Source organism: Eutrema salsugineum, unplaced genomic scaffold (genome assembly GCF_000478725.1).
Source record: "Eutrema salsugineum unplaced genomic scaffold, Eutsalg1_0 scaffold_16, whole genome shotgun sequence".
NCBI classification, from domain to species: Eukaryota; Viridiplantae; Streptophyta; class Magnoliopsida; order Brassicales; family Brassicaceae; genus Eutrema; species Eutrema salsugineum.
The window spans coordinates 2,340,672-2,359,023 of NW_006256858.1; the positions used below are offsets into that span (position 1 = coordinate 2,340,672).

An 18,352-nucleotide genomic window follows, 5' to 3' on the forward strand; every position below is an offset into this window, starting at 1 on the left:
ACAGCTAGCCAATGTTCTTTTGATGGCTTGCTCATGAAACGGCTGATTACACACATAGGATAGGCCAGATCAGGTCTTGAACCGATCATAGAGTACATGATACTTCCCACTGCGTTTGAGTAAGGAATAGTTTTCATGTATTCTTCTTGAGCATCCAACTCTTCTTCTGTGGCAGCCTTGAGTTTGAAATGAGTCCCCAACGGTGTCTGCACTTTCTTTGACTGATCCATCCCATACATATGTAGAACTTTCTTCAGATAATCCCCTTGAGATACTTCAAGCGTCCCATTCTTTCTATCTCTTTTGATTTCCATACCCAAGATCTTCCTTGCTTCACCCAAATCTTTCATTTCGAACTCGGATCCCAACAACTCTTTCAGCTCTTGAATCTTTCCTTTATCTTTTGCTGCAATAAGCATGTCATCGACGTACAGGAGCAAATAGATATAGGTGTTGTCTTCAAGCTTTTTGTAGTAAATACAATAATCATAGTTGCTTCTTTGGTAACCTGAATTCCTCATGAAGGTATTGAATCTCTGGTTCCACTGCCTTGGTGCTTGCTTCAGGCCGTAGAGAGATTTCCTTAGTAAGCAAACTTGATCTTCTTCTTTTTTTCCATTCGAAACTTGATAGCCTTCAGGTTGTTCCATTAGTATGTACTCATCAAGATTTCCATGTAGGAATGCAGTCTTAACATCGAGTTGTTCCAACTCTAGATCAAGGTTAACCACATATGACAGGATGAGCCTGATGGAGACGTACTTCACTACAGGTGCGAAGATCTCTTGATAGTCGACCCCTTCTTTCTGCAGGTACCCTTTTGCCACTGGCCTGGCTTTGAATCTCGGTTTATCGGATCCTTCTGCACCTGGTTTTCTCTTATAGACCCATTTGCAGCCTATAACTTTGCAGTTATTTGGTCTCTTAATCAAGGTGAACGTCTGATTCTTCTGTTGTGAATGCATTTCATCGTCCATAGCTTCTTTCCACTGATCCCAGTCTTTATCTCTCATGGCTTCTTCATAACAGCATGGCTCAGGATAACCTCCATCTTCTGTCACCATTAGAGCAAAGCCAGATACTAGATCTTCTTCTAGATCTACTAAGTTTGAATCGTTGAACTTTTCAGGTCTTCTGGTCACTCTTCTTTCTCGGTTCCTTGCCAACTGATAGGTTCTGAGATCACTGCTGAGCTGAGAACTTTCTTCTTCTTCTGAGCTCTCGTCTTCCTACTCATTTCTTTCTGCACTTGAGTGAGGTTCTACTTCTTGATCTTCTTCTAGACTCTTATCAGCTTCACCTAGATCCTTGAAGTCTCCACTGTTGACTTCGTAGATCAAGGGTATCCTTGAGCTTTGTGTTTCTGTTCCAGACTCTGATTGTTGATTTAAGTGCTTGTACATCTTGTCTTCTTGGAATACAGCGTCTCTAGATATGATGCACTTCTTGTCTTCAACTAACCAGAATTTGTATCATTTCACTCCACTAGGATAACCGATGAAAACTCCTTTCTTGGCCCTTGGATTTAGCTTTCCCTGATCACTATGAATGTAAGCCACTGATCCAAAGACTCTCATCTCATCGTATCTTGGCTTCGTTCCTGTCCAGATTTCATCTGGAATCTCTAAATCAATTGCAGACGATGGTGACCTGTTGATTTGAAACACTGCAGTGGCAGCGGCTTCAGCCCAGAAGCTTTTAGGTAGACCAGACTCACTCAGAACACTTCTCCTTTGTCTAGAATGGTTTGATTCATTCTTTCAGCAATTCCGTTTTGCTGTGGAGTGTAAGCACATGTTTTGTGTCTTACAATTCCTTCATCTCTGCAATACTCATCGAATTCTCTGTTGCAGAACTCAAGTCCATTGTCGGTTCTGAGGGTCTTGATCTTTCTACCGAGTTGATTCTCCACCATCTTCTTCCAATCTACAAAGCTTCCATAGGCTTCATCTTACTTCTTAAGAAAATAGATCCAGGTCTTTCTTGAGTAATCATCTATAAATGAAATGAAGTATTGACACTTCCCTAGTGATAATGGAACATTGGGTGATCCCCATAGATCGAAATGAATGTAATCCAGCTTCTCCTTTGTTACATGCTTCCCTGTTCCGAAACTGACTCGGTGTGTCTTTCCATACACACAATCCGCACAGAATGTCATATCCGTGACCCTGGTTTTGTCCAAATATCCTTTCTTTAGTAGGACTTTCATCCCCTTTTGACTCATATGTCCGAGCCTTCGATGCCATAGTTGAGTCTCGTCTTTAGGGCCAACTGAGACACTTGCTTCTCCTGTGAGAACAGACCCGCTGAGAATGTAAAGCGTATCTGTTTTCTTTCCTTTGATAAGTGTCCTGCATCCTTTGTTGATCTTCATGACTCCCTCTCTAGACTGAAACCAACATCCCTGATCCTCTAAAGTCCCAAGAGATATCAGATTCTTGGACATTTCAGGTACGTATCTTACATTGGTCAGAAGAACTGTTGTATTGTCTTCATTCTTGATCCTTATGCTTCCGATACCTTTGACTGCAGAGTAAGTGTCATTTGCCATTCTGACTTTTCCAGAGTTTACTTCGTTGAGCTCTACAAACCAGTCTCTTCTCGGAGTCATGTGGAAAGAACAACCAGTATCCATGATCCATTTCTCCTTCAGTTCATCTCCAAGCGACAACAAAACCTCTGAAACAATCAACGCTGCAGCATCTTGAACCTGTCTTGTGACATTTGACGATTCACCAGCATCTCTTTGTTTGTTTCTTTCTTTCCAAACGAAACACTGCTTCTTGTAGTGACCGTCTTTACCGCAGATCCAACAAGTCTTTTTCCCTTTAGACTTTGACCGATGCTTCTGCTTGCCTTTGTTATTCGGTTTTTCCCTTTTCTCAGATCTTCCTCTGTCTTGAACGAACAACGCCTCTGAGCTACCTCTTGAGAGTTTACCACTTGCCCCCAACTCGAGCTCCTTGGATCTAACGGCTCCAATGATCTCTTCCAAGGAAAGAGACGTCTTTCCATACTTCAGAGTATCCTTTAGTTGCTCAAAAGGCTTAGGAAGAGCCATAAGCAGAATGATAGCCTGATCCTCATCAGATACAGAAACTTTAACGTGTTCTAGATCCGTTATTAGCCTCAGAAAATCATTTATATTCTCCTCAATCGTCATACTATCAGTCATACTATACCCATATAGTCTTTGCTTCAGATAGATACGATTAGGAAGAGACTTAGCCATGTAGAGCTGATCTAGTACCTTTAACATGGCCGCAGCTGTTTTTTCTTTGATGATTTTCCTGAGGACATTGTCTCCTACGCTTAAGATAATGGTAGATCTGACCTTCTTCATCTTCTCAGAAAGAGACTTCTCTGCAGTAACCTCGTCTTTGCTTTTAACGGTTGCTTCGAGTGTTTCTGCAGACGAATCTTCTGATTCTTGAGCTTCATCTTCTACCAAACCTTCTGCTAATCCCAAGATCTCGATATGAGCTAGCAGCTTTTCCTTCCAGAGCATGTAGTCTCCCTTTCCATCGAACTTTTCTACCTCCGTTCTTGCTGAAGACATCTTTCTTCAGACCTTGAGATAAGAAACCTCCGAACCTGGAGCTCTGATACCAATTTGTTGAGATTTATGCTCTGTTTAACACTAAAGTAGAAACCTTTTAGTGTCTTGAACTCTCTCTCTCTCACTCGGAAAAACAAGTTCACTCGTGTGTATGAAGAAGTATGAAAACGGATGCAGAAAAGAAAATGGCACAGGCGATTTAAGGAGTTCATGCCCAATGTGGGTCGCTACGTCTCCCCGGAGAGGTTCTCCGGATGAATCCACTAAATCCTTTAGCTCTACACCGAGCTTTCTACAACCATATTCTCTCTGCAACTTTACACAAGCTCTCTATCACACTCTTACAGAGACATTCCCTCTTCACCTTATTTATATCCTCAAAGAGATTATTCTAGATACAAAACTTTGTCTCTTTGCAATCCTTGTGCACAGATACGAAGGCGCTGCTGCAGGCTCTGCTCCTCCGGTATCAGAAAGCACGCTTGTGTTCCCTCTGCTTGCTTGAGTTCGTACGAGTTAGGTGGGAAGTCTTTTTCTTGCCTCGGAATCAGAGAATGGACTCTGCTTCTTCCTTTTGATTTCAAAACCGTTAGAAGACTCTTTCTCAGACTGAGGCTTTTGCTGTTGGAGAAGACTCGTTCTCGTTCCAAGTCTTTGACCACAGCTCTTCTTCGTTGACCTTGATACACCTGCAAGTATTCAGTCTAACTCCCACAACATTAAATAATTATGTAACAGTAAATTTTGTTTACGACCTTAATCATGGTTATCTTTTGTTTGCGGAAATCCTTGTTTCGTGCTTCTCAGAACGGTAACAATTCCTTTCCAAGACATTCTCTTTTTTTTTTTTAATCTATCCAAGACATTCTCTTAAACGGTTAAACCCAACAAAAAGACAAGTTCGACACAGTATAAATGTATATACAACTCCGTTTTCCTTATTTCTCTGTTAAGCAATCTTGACATGTCATCTTAAGGTCGTTGGCTATTTCTCTTTGCTGTTTCTAATGTCTCTTCCATTTGTTTAATAAGGAAGGAGATCAAAAAATAGACAGTAAAATTAAAAACGTTAGAAGACAAAATAAAACAAGTAACACATTAAAAAAGGAGATACACTATTATAATCACGTCAAATTTAAAAATTCAGATTATAGTCTCAATTCTCTTAGAAAAAGCCAATAATTTTTTTAGGGTATTTGCCTATTAGCAACCCTCCTAACACTCTTAACATGTGTCCCTCTCGGTTTAATTGAAAACTCACTGTCTTCGATTCATGCTAAATCTTATTCGTTTTAAATGTTCATCATAGCTATGCTTTGCACTTTGAGTTTGAAGGAAAACCGCACCATGTGATTGATTGTTTTTAGTTGGGAGCCATATTCTAAAGACGAATAGGTTCGTTGGACTTCGGAGAATAGATCTCTTCACATGAACATGCTCGATGATTAAATCGAGACTAGACCACCCACCTAAAGCCCATGTTTATTTGATTTCCTTCTTAATGGTTTGGCCCGCAAGGAAGTGTCTTTTTGGTAAGTGATTTAGCTGGTCAATAACAGGCTACGAAAGTGGAGCCTTTTGGAGAGGGACTCTTTCATAAAAAAATCGAAATTTTAAAGTTGTTTTCCTGTATGACTAGTCTTCACCAAATACATATATACATATATATATATATGTATAAATTGGTGTGTTAAACAGATATTAGTTTTGATAATCAATATTTCCAATCAAAATTGAAATGATATTTCACAAAAAATATTAATTGCAAAGGAAAACTAGGACTTAGCTAAATTTATTAGACTTAGTACTACTTGTTTATACAATAGGACAAACAAATAAAGTTTATAGGGTTGAAATGAAAATTAGTGCAAACTGAAAAGGATGAGACAAAAATGGGTAAATTTTGGTTAGTAAGGGCTAAAAACAAAATTAGTGTAAAGAAGGGAAAAGAGGTGACATAAATGGGTAAACACATAGAGAGATAAGTTAAAGCCAAAACAGAGAAACACTTTCTTGGTGGTGACTCAATGCCACTCTTTGGTCATACATACGAAACCCCACCGATGACTTGGAGAGAAAGAAAAGACAAATCAAACCCTTTCACTCTTACTACTGTCCTTTTCACACACCACTTTCTTTCTCTCTCTCCCTCTCTTCTTCTCTCTCCAAGTTCTATTGCAAATAGTTGCAATGGAGAAAAACTAAAGTGGAATTGCCGTTTATAAAGACAGGTCTTTTTCAAAAATCTCATATTTTTCATTTTCCTTCCATGTATGCTAATGTGGTCACTTGTTGAAATCATTACGGAATAGAACAGTCCAATGTCACTTAGGAGTAAAAATGCCAAAAGTGAAAACAAAAAAGTAGATTTGGACCAGAGGCTAAATACCATGTTTAGTAATGTAATTTAGATATTTTTACTTTTTAAGTTATAGGAAAAGTATAGTGGAGGGTAGGGGACTGGCCTTTTGACGCGGATACAACGATGAAATGAAAAAGAGTGATGTCTCAAGAGTCCAATGTCGTTCCCATGTGCTTTGTATTCACTATATTGTTTTTTTTTTTTATATAGTTATTTTCTTTAATATTACAAAGTGAAGTCTATAAACATGAGAACGGTTTTGGTCCAACAATTGGCTAAATGATTAAAGGGAAAATATTTCACACCAAAATTGAAGATATATTTGTCTTTTATGAATAATAAAATTGGTTAATTAAATATTGAAAGACGATGTAAAATCTATAAACCTTATTTAACTCTTGCTTCTTTATTGTGTTGGTCTTTTTAGTATTTCTTTGTATTTTGGGTAGTTTTAGGCTTTTAGCTACTGCTGCATTATCTTTCGTCAAAGATGGGTCCAACAAATACTTGTGGCCCCCGCCACCTATCGCTTTTGCTCTATATAAGGCCTATTATATGGGCCCTACTTATTGGCCCACAAGTCATCCTCGTAGACAATAACGTTGAGATAAATACACGCGTATATACAAAATAAAACAAGTCCATTTGTTGTTTGGTTCCTTAGGCCATGTTGAATCCATTTAGTTTTTGTTTTCTGGTAAGTGGTTTTATTCAAGATATTAGCTTAGCTTTACGGTCGATTTAAGGTTGATAAAAATAAAACAGTTGAATTTTAACCGTTGTAGCTAAACAATCCCAATTCAAACCTTGGGTTGTGTTTTTTGTCATCCTTGTGCGACCTTGGTTGATGAGAGACAGCTTGTAGAAGACCTTTGCGGCTTAAAAGCACAAAGTAATACTTAAAAATGTAACCTTTCCCTTTTTTTTTTACTTTCTTACATCAATCTTTTACGTGTTCTGCTTCTTTATTTTTGGAGAGTTCTGAACTTACACTTCTTTCTTTGTCAGTAAAAACCTTTAAATCAAAGTAAATGATAAAAAAGTTCTTGGAGACATGCAGGTGACAAGTACCATAAGACAGTTGTCGACGTGTCACCTTCAGCATTCAGCAAAGCCATCGATCTGATTTCACGAAGCTAAAATCAAACGGTGGAGATGATGTCACACTCTTCTATACTTAACTGCCAATGGTATGTAATTAAAATACTCGTTCAGTCCACTTTCGAAGCTCTACTAAAAGTCTCTCTTCTCTTCTTTCTCTCAGACCCAAAGACTCCTATTTTCATCAATCACTACCAGAAACAGAAACCGGAAAACGCCTTCCTCGCCGGCGAGTTTAGCCGGAAAATGGCCTATATGTGTACAGACAGTGGAAACTTAATGGCCATAGCACAACAACTCATCAAACAAAAGCAACAACAACAACACCAATCACAGCTGCAACACCAACAAGAACAACCGATTCCATGGCCCAATCAATCCTCAGGTTATACTCTAACCGGTTCGGGTTTCCTCGACCCGATTCAGGTAGCCGGCGACCCGGGTTTTCAGTTTCTACACATGGAGCACCAAAACGCCGTCGTTTCTGAGGGTTTTAGATTTTCTTCTGATGAAGAGTTCGACTCGGACGAGTGGATGGAAAGTCTAATCAACGGTGGAGATGCGTCGCAAACCAATCAAGATTTTTCAATCCACGGCCATGATCCATCAGTGGTATTCCCGAGTCGACTCAGTACTCCGTCGGATCTTAACGGAGTAATATTCTTAAATAAGGATGACTCAGCGAGTCAACTCACTAACCCGCCGGTTGCCACCACTTTGTGGACCCCATCTCCGCCGCAGCTAGTGACAAAGGAGCCAGCTTTTGACTTAAACCGGCCGGTTCTGAAAGCTATCCACGATTGTGCACGGAATTTAGAAATCAAACCGGACGTAGCCGCGGAAACGCTTGTTCGGATCCGAGAATCCGTATCGGACTCAGGCGACCCGACGGAGCGAGTTGGGTTTTACTTCACGGAAGCTCTGTCTAAAAGACTGTCGTCGACGGCAAAGAAAGAAACGGAATCGCCGTCGCTAAAAGATTTCATTCTCTCTTATAAAACCTTAAACGACGCTTGCCCTTTCTCCAAATTCGCTCACTTGACGGCGAATCAAGCGATTCTAGAAGCTACGCACAATTCCAGCAACATTCACATCGTCGATTTCGGAATTTTCCAAGGTGTTCAATGGGCTGCTCTCTTGCAAGCTCTAGCGACCCGAGCCTCTGGAAAACCCGCCCGAATTCGGATTTCGGGTATACCCGCTCCTTCTCTCGGCGATTCACCGGGAATGTCTCTGATCGCTACAGGAAACCGCCTCCGTGATTTCGCGGCGGTTTTGGACCTGAATTTTGAGTTTTATCCGATTCTCACTCCGATCCATTTACTAAACGTGTCGAGTTTCCGGGTCGAACCGGATGATTTTCTCGCCGTGAATTTCATGCTCGAGCTTTATAAGCTTCTCGACGAAACGGCGACGATCGTCGATAATGCACTCCGGCTCGCTAGATCGCTGAACCCGAGAATCGTGACACTTGGTGAATACGAAGTGAGTTTAAACCGGGTTGAATTCGTTAACCGGGTGAAAAACGCTCTCCGGTTCTATTCAGCGGTTTTTGAATCACTCGAACCGAATTTGGAGCGAGATTCGAAAGAAAGGCTAAGAGTGGAGAGAGTTCTTTTCGGTAGGAGGATAGCGGATTTGGTTCGACCCGGTAATAATAAACCGGGCAACCGGTCAGGGCGAATGGAAGAGAAAGAACAGTGGAGAGTGTTGATGGAGAAAGCTGGTTTTGAGCCGGTTAAACCGAGTAATTACGCGGTTAGCCAAGCGAGTCTGCTCCTATGGAGTTACAATTACAGTACATTGTATTCACTTGTTGAATCGGAGCCAGGTTTCATCTCCTTAGCTTGGGACAATGTGCCTCTCCTCACTGTTTCCTCATGGCGTTGATGATCTGATTCAATATATCCGAACCGACCAGACAAGTTTTTTTTGTGTGTATGTTTAGTGTTGATAAATTAATAGTGAGTTAGTTTTTGAAATTGCATTGTTTAAAGATTATCTCTGAAGTAGTGAAGTTTAAAAGAGGTGTTTTTAGATTTGGTTTTATAATTACTCGAAGCTGTATTCCCCTTTTAGATATGTTTTTAGTATTTGGAGTGATGGTTGGTCTTTTTGTTCATTTGTAATATCGTGTATCTAACATTTGACTAAAATCATTACTTATAAAAAAATTGCAAGTGTAGTGTATACTACTGTGTAGCTTGATTTGAATTAGCTACTTTATTAAAATTTTGGAATATATGTAATGTAGCAGTTTAAAATAATATATATAGTAGGTGTGAGAGAGTTTCTTGACTTCGTTTTTTTTGGTTTGACTCTTGACTTCGTTTTTGCTCGTAGTGTTTTGCTACTTTACGTAAGAAAAAGAGGTAAAACATATTGAACCATAACATTATACGTAACATTTTTGAGCTGTTAAATGTCATTAGTTCATTGTTTTTGGCTATAGTCAAATTTCTGTTGTTTGCTTTTGAATGATCCTAGTTATGCAATAGATCACCTATACAATTTAGTGGGCTCGAGTGGAAGAAAATATTGTTTATGTAAGTTACATCATGTGATGATCTGTAAGATAATAAGACTAGGTATAACATTGGAGTAACCTTTGAATAGGCTAATTAATAAGATTATCTGCTACATAATAAATTAAATCATCCACAGCATCCATCGGAATTACAATGTTCTTCAATCCGATGAACTCTGATGGTCTCCGCAGAAATTAGTATCAATGATCACTGTGAGTAATATAAAGCCAAGAAAGGGTTTTGAAGATAATTGTGTACGAAGCCCACTGACACGTTGAATCCATCTATCAGTCAGTGTCTGTCTTTCTCTCGTTACGTGCCATGATGACGTCATCACTTGATCTTGGTCAATGGTCTTTGTGGTACCCACATCTCAAATTAAACCTCTTTTTTCGCTGTCTCACGCTACACCTTGTTCTGTTCATGTCTGGCTATCACTATCCATTAACAGACAAAATAGTACATAACCTAAGTAATTATCTACAGCTAATTGCTTCTATTTACCAATAAGTAGAGTATTGGTAGAGAATATATTAACCCTTTTGCAAAGCAGAATTTGATATGAAAGTCAACTTTGAAAACGAAATTCCAAGTAGTTGATCATATCAGTTTCTGGTTACTCTAAAGAAGCTTAACTAGGGACGTTTTTGATACGAAACTGCTGTTTGACCAATCACGGGCAGATTAAAGTGGACATCTTCTCAGCTCAACAGGTGGCAGAAACATGGTTCAATGGAAGTTCTAAGCACGTGGTTGACAACCGTGGTCCTTTGACTGCACGTTATAGTTATATGTACGTATGTATTAATTAGAACTTCTTATGTCAATCATTGTTGATATTTCGTTGATTTTTGAATGTAAATTTGTAATCAATAGAACAAGAAATAACAGAGGACGTTGGATTGTTCTCACGTGCCCCCATGTGATTTTTGTTAATCGTTTGATAAACAGAATATGTAAAGAAACAGAGACTTTATTGAATATCAAACTTGTGTTTTTACATCACGACATCGTTATACTTATAAACTAAAACAACAGACACTAAGTGAAGAGATGCAACTCTTCTATTTGGACATAACTGACACACTAACAAGACACGACTCTTGACACATAGACACACACGTCCTTTGACTCTAACTGTATAACTGTTTGTATAATTAACATAACTAAACTCAATTATACGACCAACACTCCTCCTTAATTGAGTTTCGGTCCCACACCAAGCTTGCTCCTTAGTTCTTCAAACCTTCTGTTGCTAAGTGCTTTAGTAAGCAGATCCGCAAGTTGAATTTCACCCTCGCAATACTTGAGCTTTATAAGACCTTTGTGTTCAGCTTCACGAACAAAATGATACTTAATCTCGATATGCTTTGTTCTTCGATGCTGAACAGGATTTTTCCCAATGGCAATTGCCGATTTGTTGTCGCAGAAAATTGGAACTCCTTCTTGAGAATCAAAGCCTATATCTTCCATAAGTCTTTGTAACCAAATTGCTTGATTTGTTGCTGAACACACGGCGATATACTCTGCTTCCGCCGTTGATTGTGCCACTGTTTGCTGTTTACTAGAGTTCCAACAGAAGACAGAAGATCCGAGAGAGAAAACATACCCGGATGTACTTTTCTTATCCTCATTTGATCCTCCCCAATCACTGTCTGAATATCCTTGCAGTTCTGGATACTTGACACTTGAAAACTGAACTCCAAAGTGAGACGTTCCATTGACATACCTTAGAACTCTTTTGGCTTCTTGATAGTGTTTGTTCAGCGGCTTTGACATGTAACGTGAGAGATAAGAGCTTGCAAACATTATATCTGGCCTTGATGCACAAAGATATAACAGCCCTCCAACGATGCTTCTGAATTTTGTTGGTTCACCATATTCTTCATCATCTTCAATCTTCTTGCCGTTTGGTGTAAGTGGTGTGCTTACATTCTTGCATCCTTTCATTCCAAACTTCTCAACAAGCTTATTGGCATATTTTTCTTGTGACAGAAAAACTCCATATTCATCTTGAATTATTTCCATTCCCAGAAAATAATTTAGCAGCCCCAAGTCGGTCATCTCAAACTCCATCTTCATATCTTCTTTGAATTTTTCAATGAGTTGAGAATTGTTACCCGTGATGATGATATCGTCTACGTACAGGCTCACGATCAAGATCTCTTTTCCTTTCTTCATCACATATAGAGCTGCATCATTCATACTTCTTTGAAATCCATGTTGAAGAAAATATGAATCTATCCTTCCATACCAAGCTCTAGGGGCTTGTTTTAAGCCGTATAAAGCTTTTTTCAGCCTTAACACCTTTCTTTCTTCTCCTTCAATCACAAATCCAGGAGGTTGTGCTACATAGATCTCCTCCTCAAGTTCTCCATTGAGAAACGCCGACTTCACGTCCATTTGATAAAGTTTCCACTTCATTTGTGCCGAGAGAGCAAGGATTGCCCGGATTGTGTCATGTCTTGAAACTGGTGCAAAAGTTTCAAGGTAATCAACACCATATTCTTGAGAGAAACCTCTTGCAACTAACCTTGCCTTGTACTTAAGTGGATCACCATTAGCTTTTGTCTTGAGACGATATATCCACTTCACGCTAATGATGTTCTTTTCCTTTGGTCTCTCCACAAGTAGCCATGTTCTGTTTTTTTCGATCATGTTGATTTCTTCTTCCATGGCTTGTCTCCATTCTGCAATCTCTGAGGCTTCATCATAGGTTTGTGGTTCCTCTGTTACAAGAAGGCATGCTTCATAGGCTGGAGCCGCTTCTTCAAGATCCACCATAGGTGCGACTTGCATTATTTCTGTCATGGATCTGAATTTCTTTGGCGGTTGAGGAGATGTTGAGGCGTCTTCTTCATTATCGTGATCTTGATTACCAAGTTGAGATAAAACAGGGCTGGAGATATTTTCGACATGATCTCCTTGTGCTTGTAAATTATTCACGGGTACGATAAAGTTTCTCTTGATTTCTTCTTTTCTATCCCAATCCCACTTCTTTCTTTCTTCAAATGCCACGTCTCTTGATATCTCCACTTTCTCACTTTCTAAGATGAAAACTCTGTAGCCTTTTGATTAGCTACTATAACCAATGAAGATTCCACGTTTGGCCTTTTCATCTAATTTTCTTCTCTTCTCATTGGGCACGTGTACAAAGCATAAACTTCCAAAGATCTTCAAGTGTCCAACTGTCGGTTTATGACCACTCCACTTTTCAATAGGTGTGATGTCATCTTCTATGGCTTTTGTGGGTAATCGATTCTGCAAATATGCCGACGTATACACCGCCTCTGCCCATAATTTATATGGAAGTCCTTGATCCGTAATTAAGGTCCGTGTCATCTCCATCAATGAACGATTTTTACGTTCCGCTACACCATTTTGTTGAGGCGAATACGGCACTGTTACTTGTCTCTCGATTCCGCATTGTTGAGTGAATTTGATGAATTCACTTGAAGTAAATTCACCGCCGCCATCAGATCGAAGTCTCTTGATCTTACAAACTGATTGAGTTTCCACCAAGGCTTTGAACTTTTTAAACATCGAGAAAACTTCAGACTTGTTCTTGAGAAAATATACCCAACACATGTGAGTATAATCATCTACGAACAATAAGAAATATCGACTTCCATCAAGTGACTCAGTTTGCATCGGACCGCAAACGTCGGTGTGAACAAGTTCAAGTCTCTCCTTTGTTTTTGTATGAGACTCCTTCGGAAACGCATCTCTTGCTTGCTTTCCAAGTTTACATGCTCCACACAATTCTTTGTTCACTTGAAATTTTGGTAAGCCATCCACCATCTTCTTCTTTTGCATTTGTTGAATTCTTGAATTTCCCACGTGACCCAATCTCCTATGCCATAACTCCATGTCTTCTTCTTCACGAGCATTCATAGCACTTTCTTGAGAAGAATTCCATTTTATTGGAAAACTCTTGTGAACCATTTTAATCTCCATAATCTTTTTCCCCATAGGATCTAAGATTATACACCGCTTGTCTTCAAACATGACACGGTATCCATGAGATATTATTTGTGGAACACTTAGTAGATTCTTCTCTAATCCAGGTACAAGGAAAACATCTTTAATGACTCGTTTTCCTTTGTTTGTAATGATAGCAATGTCGCCTTTGCCTGCTGTCATTACAACTTCTCCGTTTCCAACCTTAATTGGAACCTTAATACTTCTATCTAATTTGATAAAGTATTTCTCCTCCTTTGTCATATGATTGGTACAACCGCTGTCTACCAACCATACTTCTTCTTTGGTGATTGTTGGTGTTTCTTCACTTGCACTGAAGAGCATGTGACCTTCGTCTTCATCGTCTTCTTCCTCAAGACTCATGTGTGCTCGTTCATGTTTCTTTAGAGGGCAATCCCTTGAGAAATGTCCTGTCTTATCACAGTTGTAACATCTCTTCTTCTTCTTCGAACCCTTTTTTTGAACATTTGAACCTTGTTTCCTCCAACAATCTGCCTCTGTGTGGTTGTATTTCTTGCAGACATCACACCATTTTTCTTTTACTTGATTTTCACCAAATCTGTTTTCCCTTTTGAAATCAGATTTCTTTCCTCTTGATTGTGCATTGAACGCACCTTCTGTTGAATTCTCATATCGTAATGAGAAACGATTTTCTTGTGCTTGAAGTGTGCTGATTAAATCTGTCACAGCCAATGTTTGTAGATCCTTCGTCTGTTCTAACACAGCCACGATGCTGTCGAACCTTGCAGGAAGAGAGATGAGAAGTTTTTGAACAATTTGATAATCTGTTTTCTCCTCTCCATGGACTCGCAATTGATTTGCCAAATCAATTAACTTTCCCGTGAAAACCTTGACATTATCATCTTCGTTCATCTTCAAATTTTCATAATCTCTTCTCAGTGATTGAAGCTTTATCATCCTTACTTGTGGAGATCCTTGAAACTCCATCTCCAAAGCATTCCAAGCCTCTTTTGCGCTTGATGCAGGAGCAATTCTAGGAAATATGAAATCCGAGACTGCTGTTTGAAGAATTTGTAATGCAGTTAAGTCTTGTAGAACTGCCTCATCACTTCGATTCTTCTGTAAAATTGCTTCAGGACTGTGATCACCTTGTACAGGTGGATTTGGAACTCCTCCTTCGACAACTTCCCACAGGTTCTTCGTCTGGAAGATTGTCTTCATCTTGATACGCCAAAATCCATAATTCTCACCATTGAAGATTGGTGTCACGATATGCGACATCATCTCCATCACTCTCTGATTTTTTTTTTTTTTTTTTTTTTACTTGAATTTGGCCCTTGAATCAGTAGGGCTCTGATACCATGTTAATCGTTTGATAAACAGAATATGTAAAGAAACAGAGACTTTATTGAATATCAAACTTGTGTTTTTACATCACGACATCGTTATACTTATAAACTAAAACAACAGACACTAAGTGAAGAGATGCAACTCTTCTATTTGGACATAACTGACACACTAACAAGACACGACTCTTGACACATAGACACACACGTCCTTTGACTCTAACTGTATAACTGTTTGTATAATTAACATAACTAAACTCAATTATACGACCAACAATTTTGTACTGCTTCAAGATACGAAGATCAGTATCTTGCCAATGACTCATATATTTAACACTTTTTTATAACATTTCCGAGGAATATTCATTTAGATGATCAAGTTTTATGGACAAGACATGTAGTTTAGTGGTTTATACTACTGTTGTCAATCCAGATTCAAGCGAGCTCAATTTATGGATATATGAGTTGGCATTAATTTATCTCATCGCAACTCCTATACCTAATATAAGTTACAAACTAAAGTCTTAGATCTCTCACTATATCTGCAATTGAGTATCCATATCTTTCTTATCTCTTTTTCTCCACAAGTCTTTCTTTGTAAACTACAAAACACAATATGTCATGCTTAGAAATGCACAAATCCATAAATGGTGATGCTAGAATCTCTTTCTCTAACGAATTTGTCGAGATCATCGGATCGGAGAAGAGTAATAATGCTAAGAGCAACAACATTAACACGAGAAGCTCTCTCTCCAAGCCCTCTTCTGATTTCGAGTTCTCAGTCTCCGATTACACCATGATTCCCGCCGATGAGATCATCCTCAAAGGAAAAATCTTACCTTATAAGGAGACCAGGACACTGAGAGAAGAGCTTCTTGTTGAAGAAGAGGATCATGTGGTCGACGGCAACATTTTTTCCCTCAGGCCCCAACTTTTGCCTTCTTCGTCCTTTTCCACAAAGGGCACGTGGAAGGAGCTATTGGGGCTCAAGAAGGCCCATGTCAGATCTAAGAAGACCGATAGAATCAATGAGGAAGAGAATTGTTCACCGGGTCAAGATCACAAAACAATCTCAGTTTAATCACAAGACAAATGTGGTTTTAGCAACTGTTATCGACTCACGTGTTTTGTTGTTGTTCTTGTCAGTTTGTTGTAATTTGCTCTGGAAATAATATTTTTGTGAGAACATCTTTATTTTCTAATGCAAGTGGAAGATTAGTGTGCGCCCGAAAAATTAATAGAAAAAAATCATCACTTTTAATTATTAGTTGTTACATATGCACATTGTCTCGCGACTTACTAATCAACCAATCAAACTTCTCTTCCACTTAGATAGTTCAGTGTTATTTAGCAAGCACTGTTGATATATGCCTACTAATTTAGAGTAAACGCCTTAAAAACTCGATCCTAGTATAACAAACCTAAAATTAATTTCTGTTTCCTAATAAGAACGTATCATATCACAAGGCATGCACTCTTGCACCTCCTAAAACCTAACCCTACCCAACTTATGAAATACCTGAACGACGGATCCGCACAGTTTCTATATTAATTCTAGTAGTTTCTTTATGACTTGCATTAATGCATCAGATAGATAAATGATGCAAATCAAATTCGTAATGAAATATATAGAATTATGGCTCATAATAACGATAGCCTTGTCGAAGAAATGTAATGTGTGGTTACGTAGTGGAGAAACACAATATATACCCTAATTGTATTCGAGAGGGGACCGTAATAAAAAAAAAAACATATATATATATATATATATATATATATATCTAGCTCAGAACTTTTGATATAGAAATTCCATGGTCTCGCTTGTAATTAGCACTTTTTTAATTTTTTGAACATGCTTGTAGCACTTATATTTCATATTGGTTAAGTGATATATTATATGGAGCTACCAGCTTTGATTAATCAATAAAGAAATACGTTTTTCTAGTTAAAAAGAAATATAAAACTTTCGTAAATGGTTAACAACAAAAAAGTCTCTGTTAATTCAGCTGCTGGGTTTAGGACTCGATTACAAATTCAATATCACGACATTTATTTTTTTTACGTACGAAAATTTGTTTCTCATCACAAATTATTAGTAGAATAGATATGAATATGATCATATATGATTATAGGTAGAGCTGGGTTGCGGGTCAGATCCGTCCCGCTGAATCCGCCCCGCCGCGGGTCGAAGTCAAATTCACACATTCAAAAATTACCCGCTGAACTCGCAATTTTTAATTTGGATAACCGCACCCGCCCCGCAATAATGTAGCGGGTCTGGCGGTTACCCGCCACCTGCCACATTTACAAACTTAAAAAAAAAACTAACTTTAAAAGTCTAAACAACACACAGTTAGCCAATAAAAAATAAAAACAACATACACTTCAAAACTACAAAATGAAAACAACACGAAATTCACTATCATAACTCAAAAAACGACACAGTTTTATTAATTTTGCGGGTGCCCGCGAACCCGCTTTCTAAAAACAAAAACCCGCATCCATCCCGCTATTTTTAAACTGTAAACTGCCCCACCTAACAACCGTAGAAAATTTTAAACACGCGACCCGCACCCGCCCCGCGGCGGATCAAACGGGTCGGGACCCACAGGTTTTGATTCAAATTCCCAGGACTAATCATAGGCATGAACTCACTCAAAGGGCTTCGTTTATATGGGGTAAACTCTACGTTGGGTTCAATACAAACAAACAAAATCCTCTCTTGGGTCGTAAAGCCCATATTATAAAAACAAATAAGTCGCGAACGATTCCAACTCTATTCGCCTTTTGTTGACAAGAAACAAAAATGGGTAAAAGGTAAAATCTTTTGCCTCGTGGGTTTTAGTGTACATTCCCGCATCTTTGTGTTGTGTCAGTTTCTTTAACCGATCAGTACAAGTACGACAATTACACATTTTAATCATAACCTCTGAATATTTCATTGAAATCGTTGAATCTTCAGTTCTAGTATTTTTAAAGTAAGAGATATAATAATGACAGAAAAGAAAATAATAAAGGAACAGAAAAGGAGAGACCAAAATAAAAAGGGGAAAAAGTTAATAATAAAGTCATCCTCGGTTTAGGAAATTAAAGAGTGTTATGTATAATAATGGCAGAGTTTGGTATGAAAAGATTTGTGATTCCTCACTGATAGAAAACGACCCGGAAACAAACACCAATCATTTCTAATAAATCCACGTCATTTAGGTATATAAATTAACACAAGTAAAATAAACTAAACTAACAATGGCTATTCAGTTTTTTAAAAAACTGGAACAGGCTATTTAGGCTGCTTTCAAATCAAATTTTGAATTTTAAAAGGATTCTGGAAACAGTTAAATACTATAGCATGTGAAGCATAAGGTTGAAGTTAAATCTCACTAGAGTAGCACGTAAATCCAAGTGAGAATAAAATATATTTTTACACTGAAAAAGCCTGATAAATAAACAGTAATATTCCTTTACCACGTCAGCCGGTTCAGTTTCGCCTTTTTCTGCTATTATGTACACA

At 38.5% G+C, this 18,352-nt stretch overlaps 2 protein-coding genes across 2 annotated transcripts; both read left to right on the forward strand.

The window, feature by feature from the left end:
* Positions 1-7,144: 7,144 nt before the first annotated feature.
* LOC18021159 (scarecrow-like protein 7) lies at positions 7,145-9,158 on the forward strand. Its single transcript, XM_006403952.2, has one exon. It carries the CDS (start codon positions 7,272-7,274, stop codon positions 8,913-8,915), a length of 1,644 nt encoding a protein of 547 aa, XP_006404015.1. The 5' UTR covers positions 7,145-7,271; the 3' UTR covers positions 8,916-9,158.
* Positions 9,159-15,457: 6,299 nt separating this feature from the next.
* Positions 15,458-15,922, forward strand: LOC18021160. Its single transcript, XM_006403953.1, has one exon. It carries the CDS (start codon positions 15,458-15,460, stop codon positions 15,920-15,922), a length of 465 nt encoding a protein of 154 aa, XP_006404016.1.
* The last annotated feature ends 2,430 nt before the right edge of the window (positions 15,923-18,352 follow it).